Here is a 19248-nt window from a genome sequence, read left to right as displayed (position 1 = left end):
TCCCTCTCTCCCTGCCCCTCCCCCGCTCATGCTCTGTCTGTCTCAGAAATAAATAAGCATTTAAAAAAATTTTTTAAAACTCCCAAATATATCAACTACTTTGGTTCTCATAAGAACCCCAAGAAATAGACCCACGCGATCTTCACCAGAGAGGTGAAGGCACCAGAGAGGCACCAGAGAGGTTAGGTAACCTGCCCAAGGCCACACGGCTGGGAAGTGGCAGGGCTTGGCCTCGAACCTCGGTGCTCCGGGCCTCTGACGCTCCCGCTCTTCATCACCTCCCCTCCGCAGCAGCAGCTGCGCCCCCCAGAGGGCGAGGGGGCTGCGCGCTCCCGCGGGCGCCCACGCGTGCGCGGCGCTCACCTGCACACGCGCCTCGCTGAGGTTGACGCGCCGCGCCAGCTCCTCGCGCACAAAGGCGTCGGGGTAGTGCGTGCGCTCGAACACGCGCTCCAGCGCCTGCAGCTGGCTGCTGTTGAACGTGGTCCGGTTCCGCCGCTGCTTCTTCTTCCGCTTGGCGGCGCCGCCGCGCCCGGGGCTCGGACACTCACCTGCGGAGGGGATCGAGTGTCAGCAGGTGCAGCCCCGCCCCCGGAGGTGCCCAAGGGGTCCCGACCCCCCCACTGGCTCGGCAGCGTGCGCTGGGCGCTCTCCTTGTGTCTGTCTCCCTCAGCGGATGGATGGAGGGTCCAGGACCCGAGAGCGGGAGCAGATCCCTTGAATTCTCTCCTTCACGCATCCCTTCATTCATCCATCCGTTCATTCTTCAACACGTATTAACTGAGCAGCTACTGTGTGACCGGCGCAGTGCTAGGGCCCAGGGGGAATATAACAGTGAACAAATGCAGTCAGATTCCACAGGAGGTGGAAATGAGCCAGAGGGTGAATCCCAGCAGAGGAGCCGACCAAGGGTCTGTGCTGGCCTCTGGTTCAGAACGGGCGGCTCAGGTAAGGGTGCCCAGCACAACCTTAGGGAACGCACGGGGTCAGCAACTCTTACCTTTTAGGTCCACCCTGTCCTTTGAGAGGACGGGTTGGGGGGTATTCAGCCACTATTGCCACATCGATGGGCAGAACTGTTGACTCTTCGTCCCCAAGAGCCCAGTTCATTGCCCACTCCTCCAGGGAGCCCTCCGGATCACCCGGGTCCACGTGGGATCCCCTCCCGCGCTCCCCGGCACCACCCGCGACACTGCCCAGTTCAGCCCTTCCTTACCTATCCGATTTTCTTATTAAAAACGTACATGATAATAACAAAGTAATGTCGTTGCCGGTGGCGGGAACAGATTTGAAAACCAGAAGGGGGTAAAAAAGTGACACAAAGTACCCTCCTCTCCCCACGCTTTACCAGATTACAAATGTACATTTAAAAAACTTACAAGCGTGAGACCGTGCTGGACACATTGGTGCTTCACCTTGCCTGTTTTTTACTTGATAATATTCCAGACATTCCATCTCGCATTCAGCAAACACAGCCCTCTTTATTTGGACTGTTTTGCATACTCTATTTTCTCTCGTGCTCCCTCCCTCCACGCGTAGGGACTTATTTTTTTTAGGTCCGTTTTTGCTTTTGCTGGAGCATCGCTCTTTGCAAATATAAGAAAATGCATACAACATTTTTCCTATCAAAAAGTCGCCTACGACGTCCTGCCCCCCACCTCACCTCTTCCCCATTTAGCACCTATCTCAGGGATCCCTCCATCCAGGGCACAGAAACCATTCACATTCCCCTCCCCAGCCCCAAGGCCCTTGGCTGGGGGACCGTCCCCTGGTTTATCCCACCAGGGTCCTATGGATGGGCCTCCAGCGTGTTTCCGATCTTCCGCAACTGAAAGAGTGCCATGATGAATAAGCTCGTGAAGACATGATTTTCTATTTTTGCCAGTGCCTGTTTGGGATAGATTCCTAGAAGCGGGAATCGCCGGGCCAATAAAAAACAAAAAAACCCCAAAAAAACCGCTAGATGTGGCCAGCTTCCCGCACCAGCCTTCCCACCAGCGGTGTAGGCGAAGGTCTGTTTTGCCCAGTTTGGACAACAGAACGTATTGTCGGCCTTTGGGAGTTCAGTCCACGCCTTGTGTCTTTGCTTTCCCCGGTGACACGTTCCCTTCATACATTCAGTGTTGTCCGCACAATGCCGGGTATTGGCTCTGCTGAGCATCTAGAACATTCCAGGCCCGGCAATGGCTACCACTCGGTCCCTGCTTTCAAATCAGATCCCACGTGAGCAGGGTTTATTGCCTCTGGGGCAATCCACTGATTGGACTTGAGGCTGAAATGGTAAATGATCGTGGGGGCAAAGGGGGGGGGTCTTCTGAGGCAGGACTCAGGGAATGCCCCGGGCACAGATGACCTTACAGCTGAGTTTGGACCAGAAGTTCCCATCTGAGGGCGGTTCTGCCTCCGGGGGGACATCTGACAGTGTCTGGAGATAGTTTTGATTGTGAGGACCGGGGGCGGGAGGTGCCATGGGGATTGAACGGGTGGAGGCCGGGGGCTGTCGCCAAATACCCTTCAGGACGAGAACAGGCCCCCACAGCGAAGAATCTTCTTGTGCACCATGCCCACGGCCCTGGCTCAGCGGGACGTTCAGGAGACACAGGCCGGGGAGCGACGGGGACGGGGGGAGGGACGGGACGGGGGTCCCAAGGGAGCCGCTGCTTCCCCTGGCCTGGCTCCAGCCTTCTCCCCCCCCCCCCCCCCCCCCCCCCCAGAAAACGGAAAAGTGGAGGAGAATGCCTGGTGCCTGTGACCGTGTCTCTGCCCCGCATCCCTGTCCCCTGGAGCGGGAGGAAATCTAAGCCCAAACAACGAGGGCCCGTGAGCTGAAAACCGGGGGGGTGATCAACAGCCCCGAAAGCGGGGACAGAAGCTTCTGGAACACCAGCCAACCCAGAGACGACTTCCGTCCCCCTTCAGGCAACGCCGATTGGGCACACACCCAACGCAGGAGGCATTTCGGCCAAAAAAGGAGACTTTTTCGAGAAGTTTCTGAGCAATCCCGAACGGAGGGTGTCTAAATGAAAACTGCCCGGCCAAGTGGGCGTCGGAAGAGACTGGGCTCTTTCGCCGCCGGTTTAAACCGAGTAGTGACTTGGAGCCGGAACCCTCACGCAAAGACATTTGCCGCCAGGTCCCCGACAACCTGCCACACCAGCCCCAGCGGGGCTCCTCGCCGGTCTGGGGTCCGCTCTCTCCGGGGTCACAGCAAGGCCGCTCCGACGGGGGCCGCTCAGCCAAAGCTGGTTTGGGGCCACGGGGGGTGCCAAGCGGGCCACCCGCTCCCTAACCCCCACCCTGGGAGGTGTGACCCCACTTCACACACAGGGAAACTGAGGCCGAGGGTGCACCTCTGGGTTGGAATTCATGTTTGTCAGAGGCTCAGCTGGCCCCGGGGCTGTAGGCTCGGCCTCTCCTCCCTCACCCGCCTTGCTCCCAGGGAAGGTGACGCAGGGGTCTGTCACAATCTCAGTCCTGGCTCTAGGAGGCCTAAGTGCGGATATGCCCTTGGGTCTCCATCCCAGACTGTGGGGAGTACGTCCCTCGGCCCCGCTTTTGTTCCGAAGGAAGATGACACCTCTGGAAGCGGCAAGGGACAACACACAGCGTGCCCAGAGTCACATAAAGTTCCTAAGAGGAGCAGAGCTTAATTCCGTGCCGAGAGCATAGTAATTGCTCAATAAATGGCGGCTGCCCTTAGCATTGTCGCTTATGAGGAAGCCAAGGGTCTCTCTCCCCGGCCCTTGGGTCTCCTCGACCCAGCCCACAGTAGAAAGACGGGTCTGCAGTCCCTGCTGGGGACTGAGAGGCTGAGAGGCGGCCGAGGACGACTGAAGCATCGTCCTGAAGGTGACCCGGGGCTCGAACCCACTGGCTGGCCTCTGCTTCCCAGCGGATGTGCTGGATATTTGTTACCCTAAGTCCCTGAGTCACCGCCTGAGAAATGTATTGCGGTGGGCGTGTGTCCCCCTGGGGGCTCCACGCTGGGACTTTGAAGCATTTGGAAAAGAAATAAATACTCACTAAGCCTCAGGCCAGCGATGGCTGGCCCCGCCCCCCCCCCCCCCCTTTCCAAGTCGGGCTAGTCCCCAAGTTTCCTTTTGTTCGGTAAAAGTCCTGCTTTTCTCTGGGGTTGAAAAAGAAAGCCTGAAACCGCCTCTCTCTCTCTAGGGGGAGAGAGAAAGGTATTCAGATGGGGGAGGCCCGCCGCCCACGCTCCCTCTCCCTTAAAACCGAATTACTTCGTCCCCCGGTTACATTACCATAAAAAAAAAAAAAAGAATGACTTGTGCACAGTTTTCTGCCATTAAATTATTTCACACGTACCATTTATTTGGCTGACTGCGGGCCAAAGACATTTAAAAACTCCGCTCTCAGCCAGATAATCGAGTGGTCCTGGCTTCTCTCCCCTGCACCCATGGTTTTTCTTATTCCGTGTAATTTAAGGGTCTAAATAGTCTGGAGGGAATTAACTGCAAATTCTTCCTAAGACAAATAAACCCAGCCTCTTCGTTTCTGCCTTCCTCAAGCTGTTGAGAGACACCCTCTGTTTGTTTTTGCTTCAAATAGTCAGTTTGTGCCTGACCCCGGGGCCACGGCGAGCTCCAACCCAAATAAATAACTTTTATTAATTAGCATTTATTCTGACCAGAAAAGCAGCCCCTCTCCTCGCCGCCCCCCCCCCCCCAATGTGATCTCTGCCAACACGTTCGCAAAAATAAACAACGGGTCCCCAGGACCTTGATGTGGATTTAACAAATTAACACCGGCCCTTGGTCAAAGGAGCTCCGAGCTGCAGAAATATTTACAGCCGGGAAAGTCTGAGGAAGACTGGAGAAAAGAAGGTGGAGGGCCCGGAGGGGCCTGCAAAAGCTTCGGGCCCACCCCCCAGGTCTCCTGGAAGGGACGAGGGTTCCTCTGAAAGACCCCTGGTTCTGCCTTCAGAGGGTTCCTCTGAAAGACCCCTGGTTCTGCCTTGTCGGGGCTCAGACGGGAACTCTGGAATCTGTCCTTAGCTGTCTCCGGTGCCAAGAGGGGACACCCGAAGGGAAATGTGTCACCTCTTCAGGTGAGACGTGAGAGGCCTACAGCCCCGTGGCTGAGGGGGAATGATCTCCAGCAGAGTGGCCAGGGCAAATCTGTTAGCAACTCCCAGCCTCTGGAATCTCCCGGAAAACTGGGAACAACAGAAATGACCTCATTAACCCTCCTATGGGCCTTACACGAGGGCTCCTAGCCCACGATTCTACAGATGAGGCAACTGAGGCTCACACGGGACAGCAACACATCAAAGCCGCGAGACTCGTCAAGGCCGGAACTGGGATTTGAACCTGCCGATGGGCACCGGGCCCAGGTTCTTTTTTTTTTTTTTTTTAATTATTTTTTCCAACGTTTATTTATTTTTGGGACAGAGAGAGACAGAGCATGAACGGGGGAGGGGCAGAGAGAGAGAGGGAGACACAGAATCGGAAACAGGCTCCAGGCTCTGAGCCATCAGCCCAGAGCCCGACGCGGGGCTCAAACTCATGGACCGTGAGATCGTGACCTGAGCTGAAGCCGGACGCTTAACCGACTGCGCCACCCAGGCACCCCGAGGCCCCGGTTCTTAAACACCTTGGCGCGGCGGGGGGACCGGCCCTAAGAGGCCCGCACCCTTGTTCCTCCCGCAGCGGGATTCTGAGAATCTCTCCGTGGGCTTAGGGTGAACCAGGAGGAGGGACACGGAAGGCAGCAACTGGAGAGAAGGGTGTGCGGGCCGCCCAGCCTGGGAGACGGGGCCAGAGGGGAGCACGGCACCCAGTCAGGCCAACGTTCGAAGGAAGAAAGGAAGCAAAGACGGGAGGGGGGAGGAGGGAGAAAGGAGAAGAAACATGGTCCCTGGAGCCTTCTGGAGAAGGGCTTCCCTAGGCGGCCGGCCCCACTCCAGCCCGGATCCCGAGCGAGGAACCTTAAGAGCTGGTTTCATGTCCGGCCAAGCTGGCGTTGGTCCCGGACACTGAGGGACCAGGCCTAAGACACAGGGGAGGGGCTCGGGTCCTCGGGTGAGATCACACAGGCAGACTTTCCAGCATCACCTCCCCGGAGGCCCCCAACAGCCTCAAGAGGGGCGGGCAGGGCTGTCTCTGTCCTGCAGAGAAGGCAGAGGGAGGCCCAGAGAGGGGCCAGGACCTACCCGGGGTCACACAGCAAGGAAAGCCCACTCCCGCGGCCCTTTCTCTTCTCGATACATCCCTGGTAGCCAGTCGTCTGGGATAATGGAGAGAGGAGGCAGCCCGGCCCCCAGCCCAGGGCTGGGCAAATCCAATGATGAGCACAACAGAAGGACGGAGGCTTTCTCTTGAGGGCCTTTCCGGCTCTATCCAGTGGATGGGGCCACCCAGGCCACCCTGGCGGGCAGAGCCAGGGCCTGGACCTCAGGAGGGCTGGTGGTACTCACACTGGACGTGCCCACCCCTCACTGTGGACCCCTTCTGCATACCATTCCTGGGCTTTCCACCGCCCCCCCTCTGTCCCTCCCTGACTTTTACCTTCATGTCTCAGCAGAATGCCCCCTCCTCCAGGAAGCCCTCCCAGGCCCCTGTCATAGCTGTGCCACACTGTAGAGTAGACGTGGGGTCATTCGTCCAGCAGGGACCGGAACTTACTGGGCTTTGTCTCTCTGGAACCCATCACAGGACCTAGCTCAGGGTAAACTCTTCACAGATATTTTTTTGAGTGCTGGGTGAACACGTGAATGGAAAACCTGGGACTGTCACGCCCATACTCCCCTCACAGCCCCCAGGCCAGTGACCGGTGGGGCTACAAGGGGGCCTAGGCAGGCTTCGGCCGACCCTGGAGTCTAGAGGAGGCTGGGGGAGGCTCCCACGTGTCCCCTAGAAACCTCAGCAGAGCCCTGGAGGCAGCTGCCACGCATTAGGGTCTCTCTAGGCTCTGGAGCCTCTCCTTCACATGCACAAAGGTCTTGGGGTGCTGCATACGCTTCCACAGGATGACTGGACCCCCTCCCCACCCTAAGAAACCCAGTGCACCCATGGAATCTACCCTACAAGACCACATGAGCTCCTCCCCACCTCAGGGCCTTTGCACATGCTTTTCCCCCGCTGCACTCCTTCTGCCTCATGCTTACCCAGTTTTTAGTCTAAACCTAAATTCCCTGCCCTGAAAGGCTTTGCAAGCCCCCAGGTCAGGCCAGATCTCCTCGCCACAGGCTCCTGGGCTGTGTCCCTCTCCTGAACGTCTGCAATGAAGTTGTTCTTCTGTTCCGGTTCTCCACTTCGTACTTGTCTCTTCCCTTTAGCTCAGCTCTAGGAGGTAGGGACTGTGTGCGCCTTGTCACTGCTATATCCCCGGGACTGGGCAAGAAGTTTGGTCTCAAAAAGATTTCTCAATATAAAGGAAGGAAGGCCTCCCTCCAGAAAACAATGAGAAGTCCCAGCATCCAAACCCAGTTCCCCCTGCCCTTCAAAAGGCCAGACAATGGTTACTTAGATGGGACAACTCAAAGCACAAGCCAGTAAAGAAAGGAAGATAAATCAGACTTCATAAAGATTGAAACTTTGGTGGACACCGTCAAGAAAGTGAAAAAGGGGGTTGGGGCGCCTGGGCGGCTCGGTCAGTTGAGCGTCCAACTTCAGCTTAGTCACGATCTCACATCCGTGGGTTCGAGCCCCGCGTCGGGCTCTGTGCTGACGGCTCGGAGCCTGCCTGGGATGCTCTCTCTCTCCCTCTACTCTGCCCCTCCCCCGCCCTCTCTCTCAAAATAAATAAACATTAAGGAAAAAAAAAAAGACAGTAAAAAAGACAACCCAGAGAACGAGGAAAATATCCACAAATCGCGTATGCGGTAAGGGATCGTATTTAGAAAATACGAAAAACGCTTTCAACACGACAATAAAAAGGCCAACCATCCCATTAAAAATGAGCAAAAGGTCCGCATCGGCGTTTTCCCAAAGGAGGTGTGTGAATGGCCAACAAGCATGTGAAAAAGTGCTGGTCCTGAGTCATCAAGAAAATGCAACGCACAACCACAAGGAGATGCCGCTTCACACCCAGTATGACGGCTAGAATCAGAAGGCAGATAATAACAAGTGCCGACAAGAATTTGGAGACATTGGACCCCCCCCCCCCCCACCCCGTGCACCGCTGGCGGGAAAGTCCAATGGCGCAGCCGCTCTGGAAGAGTCTGGCAGGTCCTCCAAATGTGAAATTCCGAGTTACCATCTGACCCAGCAGTTTCACTGCTAGGTATCTACCCCGGGGGGCTGGGGGGGAGGGAATGAAACCTACGTCCACACCACCATATTCCAAACAGCCCGAACTTGGAGACAACCCAAACGCCCGGCCAACCGATGACTGGGTAAACAGAATGTAGTCTGTCCACACAATGGAATGTTTTTTGACCGTAAAAAGGAACGAGGTGCTGATTCATGCTCTGATGTGGGCGAGCCTTTAAAAACGTTATTTATGTTCAAAAATACCGTGCTACGTAAAAAAGCCGCCCGTGCCATCCAGGAAGGGCCACATAATGAAGGATTCCGAGGACCAGAAACGTCCAGAACAAGCAAAACCTAGAGAGACAGAATGTCCGTCGGCGGCTGCTAGGGTCTGGGTGGGGTGGGCTGGGGTGGGGTGGGGGATGGACGGTGATGACCGAGGGGTGCGGGGTTTCTGTTTGGGCTGCCGGAAAAACTCTAAAACCTTGGTGATGGTTGCACAAGTGAACATATTAAAACTCACTGGCGTGCACACTTTAAGGGGATGAATTGTATGGCCCGTGCAGTATATCTCAATAAAGTCGGTCTATAAAAAGAAGTACACAGGAAAGGGTGGGGGCAGAACGTCTCCATGGGAGAGGGGACATGTGGGGCTGCCACCCCTGGGGGAAGCCAGGGGGCAGATACAGACTAGGCCAAAGCCTCTTCTCAGGCCCAGGAGCCTTTTGAGAAATGGCGTCACTGGGCCCAAGGGGGGAGCAGAGACAAAGCTACTGGGCAGAGAATATCTACGTCCTATTCTCAGGCATAGAAAAGGGCCAGGGGGTCAAGGCCAGCTACAGCTGGCCATCTCAAAGGCTCTGGGTTTCCCGAGCCTCCTCCTGTGTCCCGCACCGAGACCTCTGGCTTTAGCAGCCCAAGAGCCAAGGGTTCAAATTTGACATCGGCGGTCGGCCCGGCCTCCTCCGCTCCCCACACCCCAAAACCACCTCCAGAAAGTGGGAGCACAGGAGGGAAGGGAGTCGGGGAGTCATTCAGGAGGAAGAGGAGCAGGCCCCCCTCCCCCCGGCTCACAAGTTGGTCAGAGAAGGAGGGCAGGGTCTGTCCCGTCTGGTTTTAATCTGAGGTTGGTGGCCCAATGCCAAATTTATTGTCAGACCTACATTTTAATAAGGGGTTGGTATTTGGAGGCAAGCTGCCCTCGTTAACCACTTCCAGACCGGGGTGACGTTGCCGCTCAGGGGCCAGCGTGGGGTCCTGCCTCCCAGTTAGGAGCCTGGGGAGGGGGGGCCTCGCAAAGCCCGCCCCCGGCACCTGCTGGGAACCGCGGTGAGCCCTGATGGTCAGGGAGAGCCCTGGGGGCCTCAAGCCTGGGACTCTCGTCTTCTCGAGGGCTCAGACCTGAAGGGCCCTCACAGCTCCTCTGTCAAAGCCCCTTATTTTTGTAGATGCGGAAACGGCGACAAGGAGGGGGGCGCTGGCTTGGCCAAACGCTCCCAGCAAGGCACTGGGGTCCCACGTTCTGCCCCCTGAGGCGAGGTGCGATCCCTGAGAACACACGTGCGCCTCCCCCCTGCTCCCCGCGTCCCTGGGTTCCCCGGGAACGGGGCGGACGCGGCTTACCCTTGACCCAGCCATGGGGCACGCTTGGGGACAGTGGGGGAGGGGCAACCCGCAGCCCACCCAGAGAGCAAATGACTGCCTCCCTCTGCCCCCCAGCATCTGAGAATGGGGAAAACTCTCCTCTCCCTCGCGTCGGGGCCCTCAGTTTCACCATCTGTGCGCTGGGGTGAGAGGGGTTACCATCGCCCCCCCGCTGTCCCCGATGGAACAGTCCGGGGCTCCCCTGAGAGCTTGACACAGACAACCGTTGTCCCCCGCTCTGACTTTTTTTCCCCAAGGGAAACCTAGGCCCTGGCTCACTGGTCCTCCCCACCCCGTTTCGACTGTGAACCCCCGGAAGGAATCTGAGGAATTCTACGGGTCCTTCCCAGAAAAACACAGGTGCACACAAAATTCTGCCTGGAACCTCGTTCGGGTGATTCACGGACTCGGAGAATCCGGCCCGCAGACCCCACCCTGTAAAGTCAGCGCAAGGGAAAGCCAAGTCCCTCTTGCCCCAGAGGGACCCGCCCCCTCCGCCCCCTGTCCCATCTTGGGGTCCCCACCGGTGGCCCCCTCCCACCCCAAGGGAGCAGGCAAGACCGAGGCCGTGCCCATTAGCCCCCCTCTCCCGAGGCCGGCGGGACCTCGCGGAGCCCTGGCTCTGGGTCCACGCCGCGCTCCCAGAGAGGGTAACCTTTAAAGCGTCGCCAGAGGGTTTTTATGACCCACTGGTGAGTTCCAGGCCTTCTGGAAAATGTGTCTGAGGCTCAGCTCAGAGGAGCTCCAAGGCTGTCTTGACTGTTAGGCTGCCCTTGTCACCGCAGCTGGGCCTGTGGGTGAGGACACGGGACTCCTTCCCCTCCCTTTTCTTTTCCTTTCTTTTCTTTTCCCTCTCTTCTCTTCTTTCTTTTCTTTTCCTTCCCCTCCCCTCCCCTCCCTTCCCTTCCCTTTTTCTGTTTGGCCTCCGTTTACTAAACTTGATTACGTGCCTGGCCCTGGGTTATAGAGCCCTGCCTTCGGAAACGTGGAAGGCACCGGTATTAAGCCTTGTTCTCAGTGGGGGGATGGGGAGGTTCAGAGAGGGGAAGTCACCGACCCGGGTCACCCAGCCAGGCTATGAGGCAAGCAATTTATGCCTAGTCTGTCTGTCGGTCCCCAAAGCGGTTGCTCCCTGGAGGAGAGCGGCTCCGGTTAACCCTTTCGGGACCAGGGTGAAGTTGCTGCTAAGGGCCCAGTATGGTTTCCTCTGCCCCAGTTTTTTTATTTTATTTTATTTTATTTTATTTTATTTTATTTTATTTTATTTTATTTTAACGTTTTATTTATTTTTGAGACAGGGAGAGACAGAGCATGAACAGGGGAGGGTCAGAGAGAGGGAGACACAGAATCCAAAGCAGGCTCCAGGCTCCGAGCTGTCAGCCCAGAGCCCGACGCGGGGCTCGAACTCACGGACCGCGAGACCACGACCTGAGCCGAAGTCGGACGCTCAGCCGACGGAGCCACCCGGGCGCTCCCGCTGGGACTTTGCGGCAAAGTCTCTCCCACCCACAAGTGTGGCAACCGCGGGCTTCAGGGCCGCAAACTGGGAATGGCGAGGCACGACACGAAAAGCAGCGATGGGCGCTCTGGCTCTGCCCCGTCCCATGCGGTAGCCGCTAGCTACCCGCCGCCGTCTCCGTTCACGTCGATTCAAGTGAAATAACAATATAAATCCCGTTCCGCAGTCACCCGAGCCACGTTTTCAAGGGCTCAACGGCTGCAAGTGGGACGGCACAGATAGGGAACATTTCTATCATTAGGGAAAGTTGTATCAGCGGGAGCTGCTCTGGCATTCAAATTTTTCTTCTTCTTTTTTTTAATGGAGAGGGAACAAACCACAACAAAGACCAGCCCTGAAGGACCTTTGAAAGAAGAAAAATCACCCCTCGATCCCACCATGCCAGCCTATCGGTTTAGTTTTTTGCGGACTTTTTGGCCCGCGTCCACACGTATCCAGCTTGCACCTGACTCCACTTAACGGTGTGCATGAATAACATTTTCTTTTTTGGACGAGGCATTGGTGAAAAGGCCAAGATTAAGATCAGACGTGCGCAGCAGAGACAAACATGTACGGTTGCACAGGCTGTGCACTGCACGACTCCAAGGGCACCATCCCCATAGACTATAGTGTACCTGGTGCCCCCTATAGTTGTGCAGTGGACAACCTGCTAGACCACACTCCGCTTTCTGGAAATAGCTGCATTCACATTCTGGCTCCACCTCGCACCAGCTTCGGGAGCTCTGTGGACACGTGGCTTCACCTCCCGGAGTCTGGTTTCCTCACTGTAAACGGAGGCAGCGGTACCTGACGTGCTCGGACAATGCCCCTGGCACCTCGGAAGTGCCCAAGTCACTTAGCTATTATGTCGGCGACTACCACCTCACGATTTTAGGGGGCGGATTCCCCAAGATTCACTCCCTTTTGCTGTGAGCGGCACAGACCAGGGCTCAGCACGTGTTGGTTGATGTTCATTTAAGCTCCACCCTCTTCGTCAAGCTCACTGTGAACGGCTGCATCATTTCACCTCGGGGGGGTCCTAAGACCACCTCACTAGTCATTCCCCGCTTGTTGGACACCTACGTTCTGCCCGATTTTCCTCTGTTGTCAGCCGCCGCGGAAATGGCTCGTGTCTTTGTCCTCCCACTGGATTTCCAAACTCCACCCGCTTCAGCGGAAGTTCCTACAACCTCTCTTCCAGGACCTTCTGGGCTCTCTCCCGCCACCAAGCCGGCCAGAACAGGTTCCCCACAAGAGTATTGAAGCTGATGCATCCAGCACGATGGTTAAAAGCTGGACTCTGGAATCAGCCTGCCCGCCCCCTCCCGCCCGGGGTTCAAATCCTAGCTTCACTGCTCAGGACCCTGAGTAAGTTACAACCTTTCTGTACTTCGGTGCTCCCGTCTAGAAAACGGAGTTAACCACACATCCCTTACGCGGATTGAATGAGTTCACATTTATGCAATTCTGAAAACAGCGTCTGGGACCTAGTACATGTTACCTCACATCAGCCAAGAGTATATTATATGGGGTCAGATGGGTCTCAGTTAGAGTCCCAGACTGGCCATCTAGTGGCTGGGCGACATTTGGGCGAGTTACTTAACCTCTCTGAACCTCACGTTTGCATCTGTGTTGTGGAGACCTTGGCTACTGAGAGAGAGGTCTTGGCGCACTGAAGTCTCACTCCCAAACACTCCTAAAGGTCACCTTTGCCCCAGGGCTGGTGCCCCGCCCCCCCCAACAGAGGCTTCCCTGAATGTGCCCCCAAAAGTCTGTCCTTCATGGACGCTTCCACAGAAGCTGGGCTGCTTCCAGCAGGAAGCCCTCCCAGTCCCAGACTGAACTTGCCTCTTTATGCTCAGCGCCTGGCACGTAGTAGGTGCTCAGTAAATACTGGATGAATAACTATATGAATGACTGATTGCAAGAATGAGTGGATGGATGGATGGGTGGAATTGCGGGCCGAAGGGGAGGTAATCCCAATTCTCTGGCCACCCCAATCCGTGAAGACTTTTAGGCACCATAGATCGGGGTGACGTGTACAAACTTTCCCACTCTCCTGACCCTCCCATCTGAAGAAACGAATGTATTTATTGTTTCTCTAAATTTGGGGGCCAGAGCCTGATCCAGTGGGCCTGGGTCTCCTCACGAGTGATGTGCTCCAACGGGCCGGCGGTGGCGAGAACAGGGGCCTCCTCTGCAGCCCGGCGAAACGGCCAGCTGGTCGGCCACCCGCGTCTCGCCCTCTCCACGCCATCCCGAGCCCCTGGGGATGGCCCAGCAGGTACAGGAGCCCTCACCCCACAGGCACCTGCTTCCGGGGGCTGGTGTTTATGGGGCGGATGTTCCCTTCCCCCCACTCAGCGTCCCAGCTCCCCACTTCTAGGAGCCTTGGAAGGCCAGGAGCAAGCACTCTTCCCACGTATCTTCAAAGGTTTTCTGTGCAACACTCTTCCCACGAGTCCGGGAAGGACTGCAAACCGAGGGGACCACCCCAAACCCCAAGGCCCTGGGTGACGCCCGCCTCCTCCGCAGCCAGACTTGGGCCGGCCCAGACCGACAGCGCCACCCTGTCCCGTGCTTCCTCTCTGCTCTCCACGAGGCCTCCATCTAGGGGGACCAGGGTGCCCCCTCGCCACCCCCGCCCCCATCTTCCTAACTTCCCCTGCTGGGAGTGGTCTTCTGCTGGGGGCCCAGTCCCTTGCTCACCACAGCACCCCAGAGGGGGCCCAGGGAGGGAAGGAGGGGGTCCGGAAGGGCAGGGCACCCCAAGCCGCCGGGGGAGGCTGAAGCCCGTCCTGCGGTCGATGCCGATTTGTTGCCAAGCGAGGACAGGCCTCGCTGAAACCCTTGCCTTTACCCCGGCGGGCGAAAAGCCCCCTCGCGCATCCATGCGCTTCCAAGCGGCCAACCCCCACGTTTCCTTCGCCCCGTTTCCTGCTCCCCTCCCCCCCACACTGGCATGTCTCAGTGTGGCCCAAACTCCTCATCTTAGGGGAAGCTCTGACTCAGAACTTGAAAAATCTTACGCACTGACTTGAGAAAACAAACTTGGGGGGCGGCCGGGAAGAGTCCCCGGTCCTTGGGGGGAGGGGGTGGGGCTCTCCAAGAGGCCATCCTTCCCTCCTGGGGATGAGGCCAGCGGGCTGGGCGGACCCCAACCGGGGAAGCCCCGCGCCCCGGGGGTCGCTTTCCCCGCCGGGCGGGGCGCACCGGCGCTCGGCTGGCGGGTGGGGGGCTGGGGTCGCTTTTACGCACACGCGGGGCCGGGGTCGACCCCGAACCCCGCGGGGCGGGGGTGGGGGGGGGAGGGGGTGGTGCCCGGCCCGGCGCGCCAGCCGCCGCCCGCCCCGCCCGGCCATGTGCGCGCCAGCCCGTGCGTGCGAGCGCGCCGCGCCGGTGGCGGCCAGAGCGGCGCCGCGGCACATCTGGTTCCAGGCGAGCCCCTGGCGCCTGCCTCGCCGCAGACCCGCGGCCCAGACACACAGACGTTAATAGATCGGCGCGCCCAGCCCCGCGCGGCCCGCGCCCGCCGCCGCCAAGCCGCTCAGCGGGAGTGCCAGGCGGCCGCCCGCGCGGGAGGGCGGGCGCGCAGGGGTGGGCGCGGGGCGCGCGGGGGCCGGCGCGCCCGCCCTCCCCCTCCCTCCCTCCCTCCCTCCCTCCCTCCGGCTCCGACACCTCCCTCCCACCCCCGCCCCCCAGCCTCCGCTCCGTCCCCGGCTTGGAACCGGGACTGCCCTTTTCCCATCCCGGGAAACCGAGTTCACGGAGGCCTCCGCCAGCCGGTGACCGGCGCTGCCCGCTTGCCCCCGCGCGCACGGCCGGGCCAAGCGCGGGGGTTCGGCGCCGCGAGGGCGCATCTCCGCGCACCGTGACCCTCTGCGAAGACGCCGCTACCATCGCCCGTCCATTTCACAGTCGGGAAACTGAGGCTGGAGCGGCCGGTCGCACCAAGGTTACCCATCGAGAAGGCACCCCAGCTGGCCTCCCACTGGGGCGCAGGACTCCGCCCCCCCCCCCCAGACGGCTCGGCATCAGTTTTGCCGCCTCCTCAACTCCTCACGCGCACACCCGGAACCCAAGGTCACTGCAAGTCGGCGGAGGCAACAGCGGCCTTTACCTGGGGCGCCCACACCCCCTTTCTCGGAGGAGGGCCTGTCCTCAGCTGCAACCCCTGAGGCTTCCGCTGAGGTCCTCCGACCCGAACACCTGGAGGCGGTGAGGCTTCCGGGGGGGACAGCTCAGCAATGTGGGTGGATTCTTTCTCTCGGCAAGGAAGGTTCCAAGCCGACTCCTCATTCCGGAATGCTCCCGAAATCAACCCTGCAGCCCCGGGGTGCGCTTCAGGCCCACTCCGGCTCCTCCGGAGGAAGCCGCCCCGCTTTGGAAGCGCCTTTTTTATTATTCGAGGGTAGACGGCATGGGCATGTCCATGTCGTGTTTTGCCTTCAAAAGGAATCTGTGAGGGACCCCCACCCCCACCCCAGTGGCTCAGTCGGTGTAGCCTCCCACTTCGGCTCACGTCATGATCTCACAGTTCGTGAGTTCGAGCCCCGCATCGGGCTCTGTGCGGACAGCTCGGAGCCTGGAGCCTGCTTCGGATTCTGTGTCTCCTTCTCTCTCTGTTCCTCCCCCACTTGTGCTGTTTCTCTCTCTCTCTCTCTCTCTCTCTCAAAAATGAATAAATATTAAAATTAAAAAGAAAAAGGAAGCTACGGTCTTTAAAGGATCTCCATCTGAGCGGGTTAAAGTGGGTCGGCCAGTGGAAGCGGGTTTCCCTCTCTTTAGACATACGCATACACACCCATATGTGCGCGCACACACACACACACATGCATATACACTACGGCCTTTAGCCCCTAGAGGTAAGCACGTGTGCTTGCAAATTGCAAGTAATTTGTTGGCTCCAGGTTAAATTTTAGCATTTCCCCCCCTCGCAGGGGACTTTATAAGAAAACGGACCCACATCAAAGTGCCACGTTCGCCCTTAAAACTAGGAGAAGAGCATTTTTTTTCCCCTGGAGCTGCTTACACCACGGGGGAGTTCTGTTCAGAACTTTCCCATTAATACCCTCTGAATTCACTTGGGGGGCTTGTTAACGTGGGCCATCAGAAACTCTGGGTTTGAGAACAAAAACCACACTTTTAAAAAGTTCCCGGCCCGAAGGCTGATAGGCTCTGCGACCGCCTTGGCGAATGTGCCCAGCCAAAGTCCCACGTTAAAGTTCTGGGCTGGGGGGGGCCCCATCCCCCAGCCTCGCCACCCAGAACGGGGTGCTGGGAGGGCAGCCTCGTGCGGGAAGGGGAGGCTCCTGCAAACTGGGGGCTCCTAACCCAGCTCCCAGCCCTTATTCCCCCCTCCCAGAGTAAGATATCCCCCCCCCACCAACGGTAAGGCACGCCGAGTGGGCCTGGGGGCCACTGAGGGCCAGGCCACTGGCCGGGACTAACAGACAGGGGTTCCGGGTGTAAAAAGCAAACCAAAGAAGCAACCTGGCCGAGTAGAGCCTGGAGCAAATGACAGTGAATTTGGAGGGAGGGATTCTACAAAGCGGCTGCCACTCCCTAAAGGTGGTTTCTTTCTCCTGGTACTGAAGCTTGCGACAGTTTCTGGTCACAGGGGTCCGTGACCAGACCTTCCATCTGGTGGCCTCCCCACCCCCTTCCTTAGCCAGAAGCCTCTGGACAGGATGCCGACCACAAGTGCCCAGGGTGGGTGGCTGGGGAGGGGAGGGGCGCTGAACCTCCCAAGCCAGAGGCCCGGCCCAGCTCTGAGGCCTTTGCTTGACCACCGGGGCCACATGCCGACACCGTACGAGTTCGCGTGACCCCGAAAGGGGCTCCCGCAGCCACCCTCCACGGAGACCCCTGTGTGCCGGGCCCCCTGCACCCGTGACTTTCCAGAGTCCCCACATCTGCGGCCCCGGGAACCAGATACCCTCATCAACCCATTACACAGATGAAGGCACAGATCTGAGAGGACGAATGGCGTCTCCAAGGTCACACAGCCGGTTAGCGCGGGACTAATCAGGCACGCGACCCCGACGCGCCTTCCCACACCACTTCCAATCGCCTGGTACAGCTGTTTGGGACACTGTGTTAAGGAAGATCCTCAGGGGCCCTGGTTGTTTGCCATGGGCTCAGGAAGGGGGGTCTGATAAGAAGGCGAGCATCTGTCAATCCTGAGCCTGGCTGCAGTGTCCTTGTCATACAGAAGCAGAAGACAGAGACCAGGAAGGAGGCACCGTGTGCTCAGGGGCGCGGGAGAGTTCCAGACAAAGGCAGAGAGGGGGGCGTGGGTTTTGCTCCCCTCTGGGGGCTCTTTCCACCTCAAGGGTTGTGTCACATGGGCCATCACCTCACTGCCCCTTGGCCCCTGACACACTCATCTGTGACACGGCTCACAGAGGTGCATTTGAAGAGACGTATGTTCAGTTCTGCCTCCTTAAGGAAATAAATGAGCGGCAATCTAGTATCTCCAGGAGGCAAGCCCTTGTCCAGGGCCCCAGTGGCGGCAAGAAAAGTCGTCCTGCCGCCTTTGACGTATTTAAAATAGGGATGGGGTGCCTGGGTGGCTCAGTCGGTGAAGCACCCGACTCTTGATTTCGGCTCGGGGCTTGAACTCACGAACCGTGAGATCTCACGGTTCGTGAGTTCAAGCCCCGCATCGGGCTCTTCACCGACAGCGCAGAGCCTGCTTGGGATTCTCCTCTCCCTCTCTCTCTCTCTGCCCCTCCCTCGCTCACATTCTTTCTCTCTCTCTCTTCCTCAAAAATAAATACACACTAAAAAAATAAATAAGTTAAAAAAATAATAAAACAGGGACAATATTCTGCCCACTGCACGGGAATATCACGTTGCTAGTAATGTGGGCAAGCCAAGTTTCACCTCGAGAGAACAATTATTTTTAAGACCGTACCATGAAAAAAGTTTTTTACAAAATTATATTGTAACCAACCCAAGTTTTTTTTTAAATTTTTTAATGCTTATTTATTTTTGAGGGAGGGAGAGAGAGAGAGAGAGAACATGAGTGGGGGAGGGGCAAAGAGAAGACACAGAATCGGAAGCAGGCTCCAGGCTCTGAGCTGTCAGCACAGAGCCCGACGTGGGGCTCGAACTCACGGACTTTGAGATCATAACCTGAGCCGAAGTCGGATGCTTAACCGGCTGAGCCACCCAGGCACCCCAAGAAATGAAGGAACTTTAAATGCATGCTACTAAGTGAAAGAAGTCAATCTGAAAAGGCCACACCCTGTATGATTCCAACCGTATGACATTCTGGAAAAGGCAAAACTATGCAAACAAGAAAAAGGGGTGGGCATCGGGGGAGGGATAAACAGGTAGAATATGGGATTTTTTTAGGGCAGCGAAACCATTCCGTAGGATACAGTAGTGGTGGGTAACTGTCATTATCCATTTGTCCAAACCCTATGGGCGGGGTGCCAATGATGTGCCAATGTGCGTTCCTGAACTGCGACAGACAAACGTAGGAGGTTGACAGTGGGGCCGACCGTGTGGGAGGGGCGGGGCACGGGGATGAGAACTTCCTGCTCACCTTCGCTGTGACCCTGAAACTTCCCTAAAAAAAATAAAGTCTATTTCGAGGGAAAACCAAAAACAAATTTTTTTTTTTTTTTTTAAGTTATGGCTTGTGGTATGCTGCTAAAGGTGTCACAACCAGTGACCCTTGATTTACGTTTGCCAATTTCTGGGGTATAACTGCTTCCACCACTACCAATTTCTAGCTACAATGTAACACCAGCGAAGGCAAAACCAGGAGCCGCCCAGAAGCACACGGGAGTCTAGTTATTCTCGCTGCCCAGATCCCATAATGCAAAGGACCCCAAGGATATAAATAATAGTGAATGTAGCAAAATGATTAAGATGGGAGTT

The 19248-nt window shown here is 57.4% G+C and overlaps 1 protein-coding gene across 1 annotated transcript in view; it reads right to left on the bottom strand.

The window, feature by feature from the left end:
- Window positions 1–19248, bottom strand: part of PRRX2 (paired related homeobox 2) — a 40840-nt gene that overhangs the window by 2285 nt on the left and 19307 nt on the right. The window contains exon 2 of the mRNA XM_023242831.2: window positions 364–551. Coding sequence (XP_023098599.1) covers window positions 364–551 — 188 coding nt within the window. The remainder of the gene's footprint in view (window positions 1–363; window positions 552–19248) is intronic.

The sequence above is a fragment of the Felis catus genome, chromosome D4 (assembly GCF_018350175.1).
Source record: "Felis catus isolate Fca126 chromosome D4, F.catus_Fca126_mat1.0, whole genome shotgun sequence".
Classification (NCBI taxonomy): Eukaryota; Metazoa; Chordata; class Mammalia; order Carnivora; family Felidae; genus Felis; species Felis catus.
The sequence above is the reverse complement of the archived record's forward strand: the minus strand, read 5'-3'. Positions and strand labels throughout refer to the sequence as shown.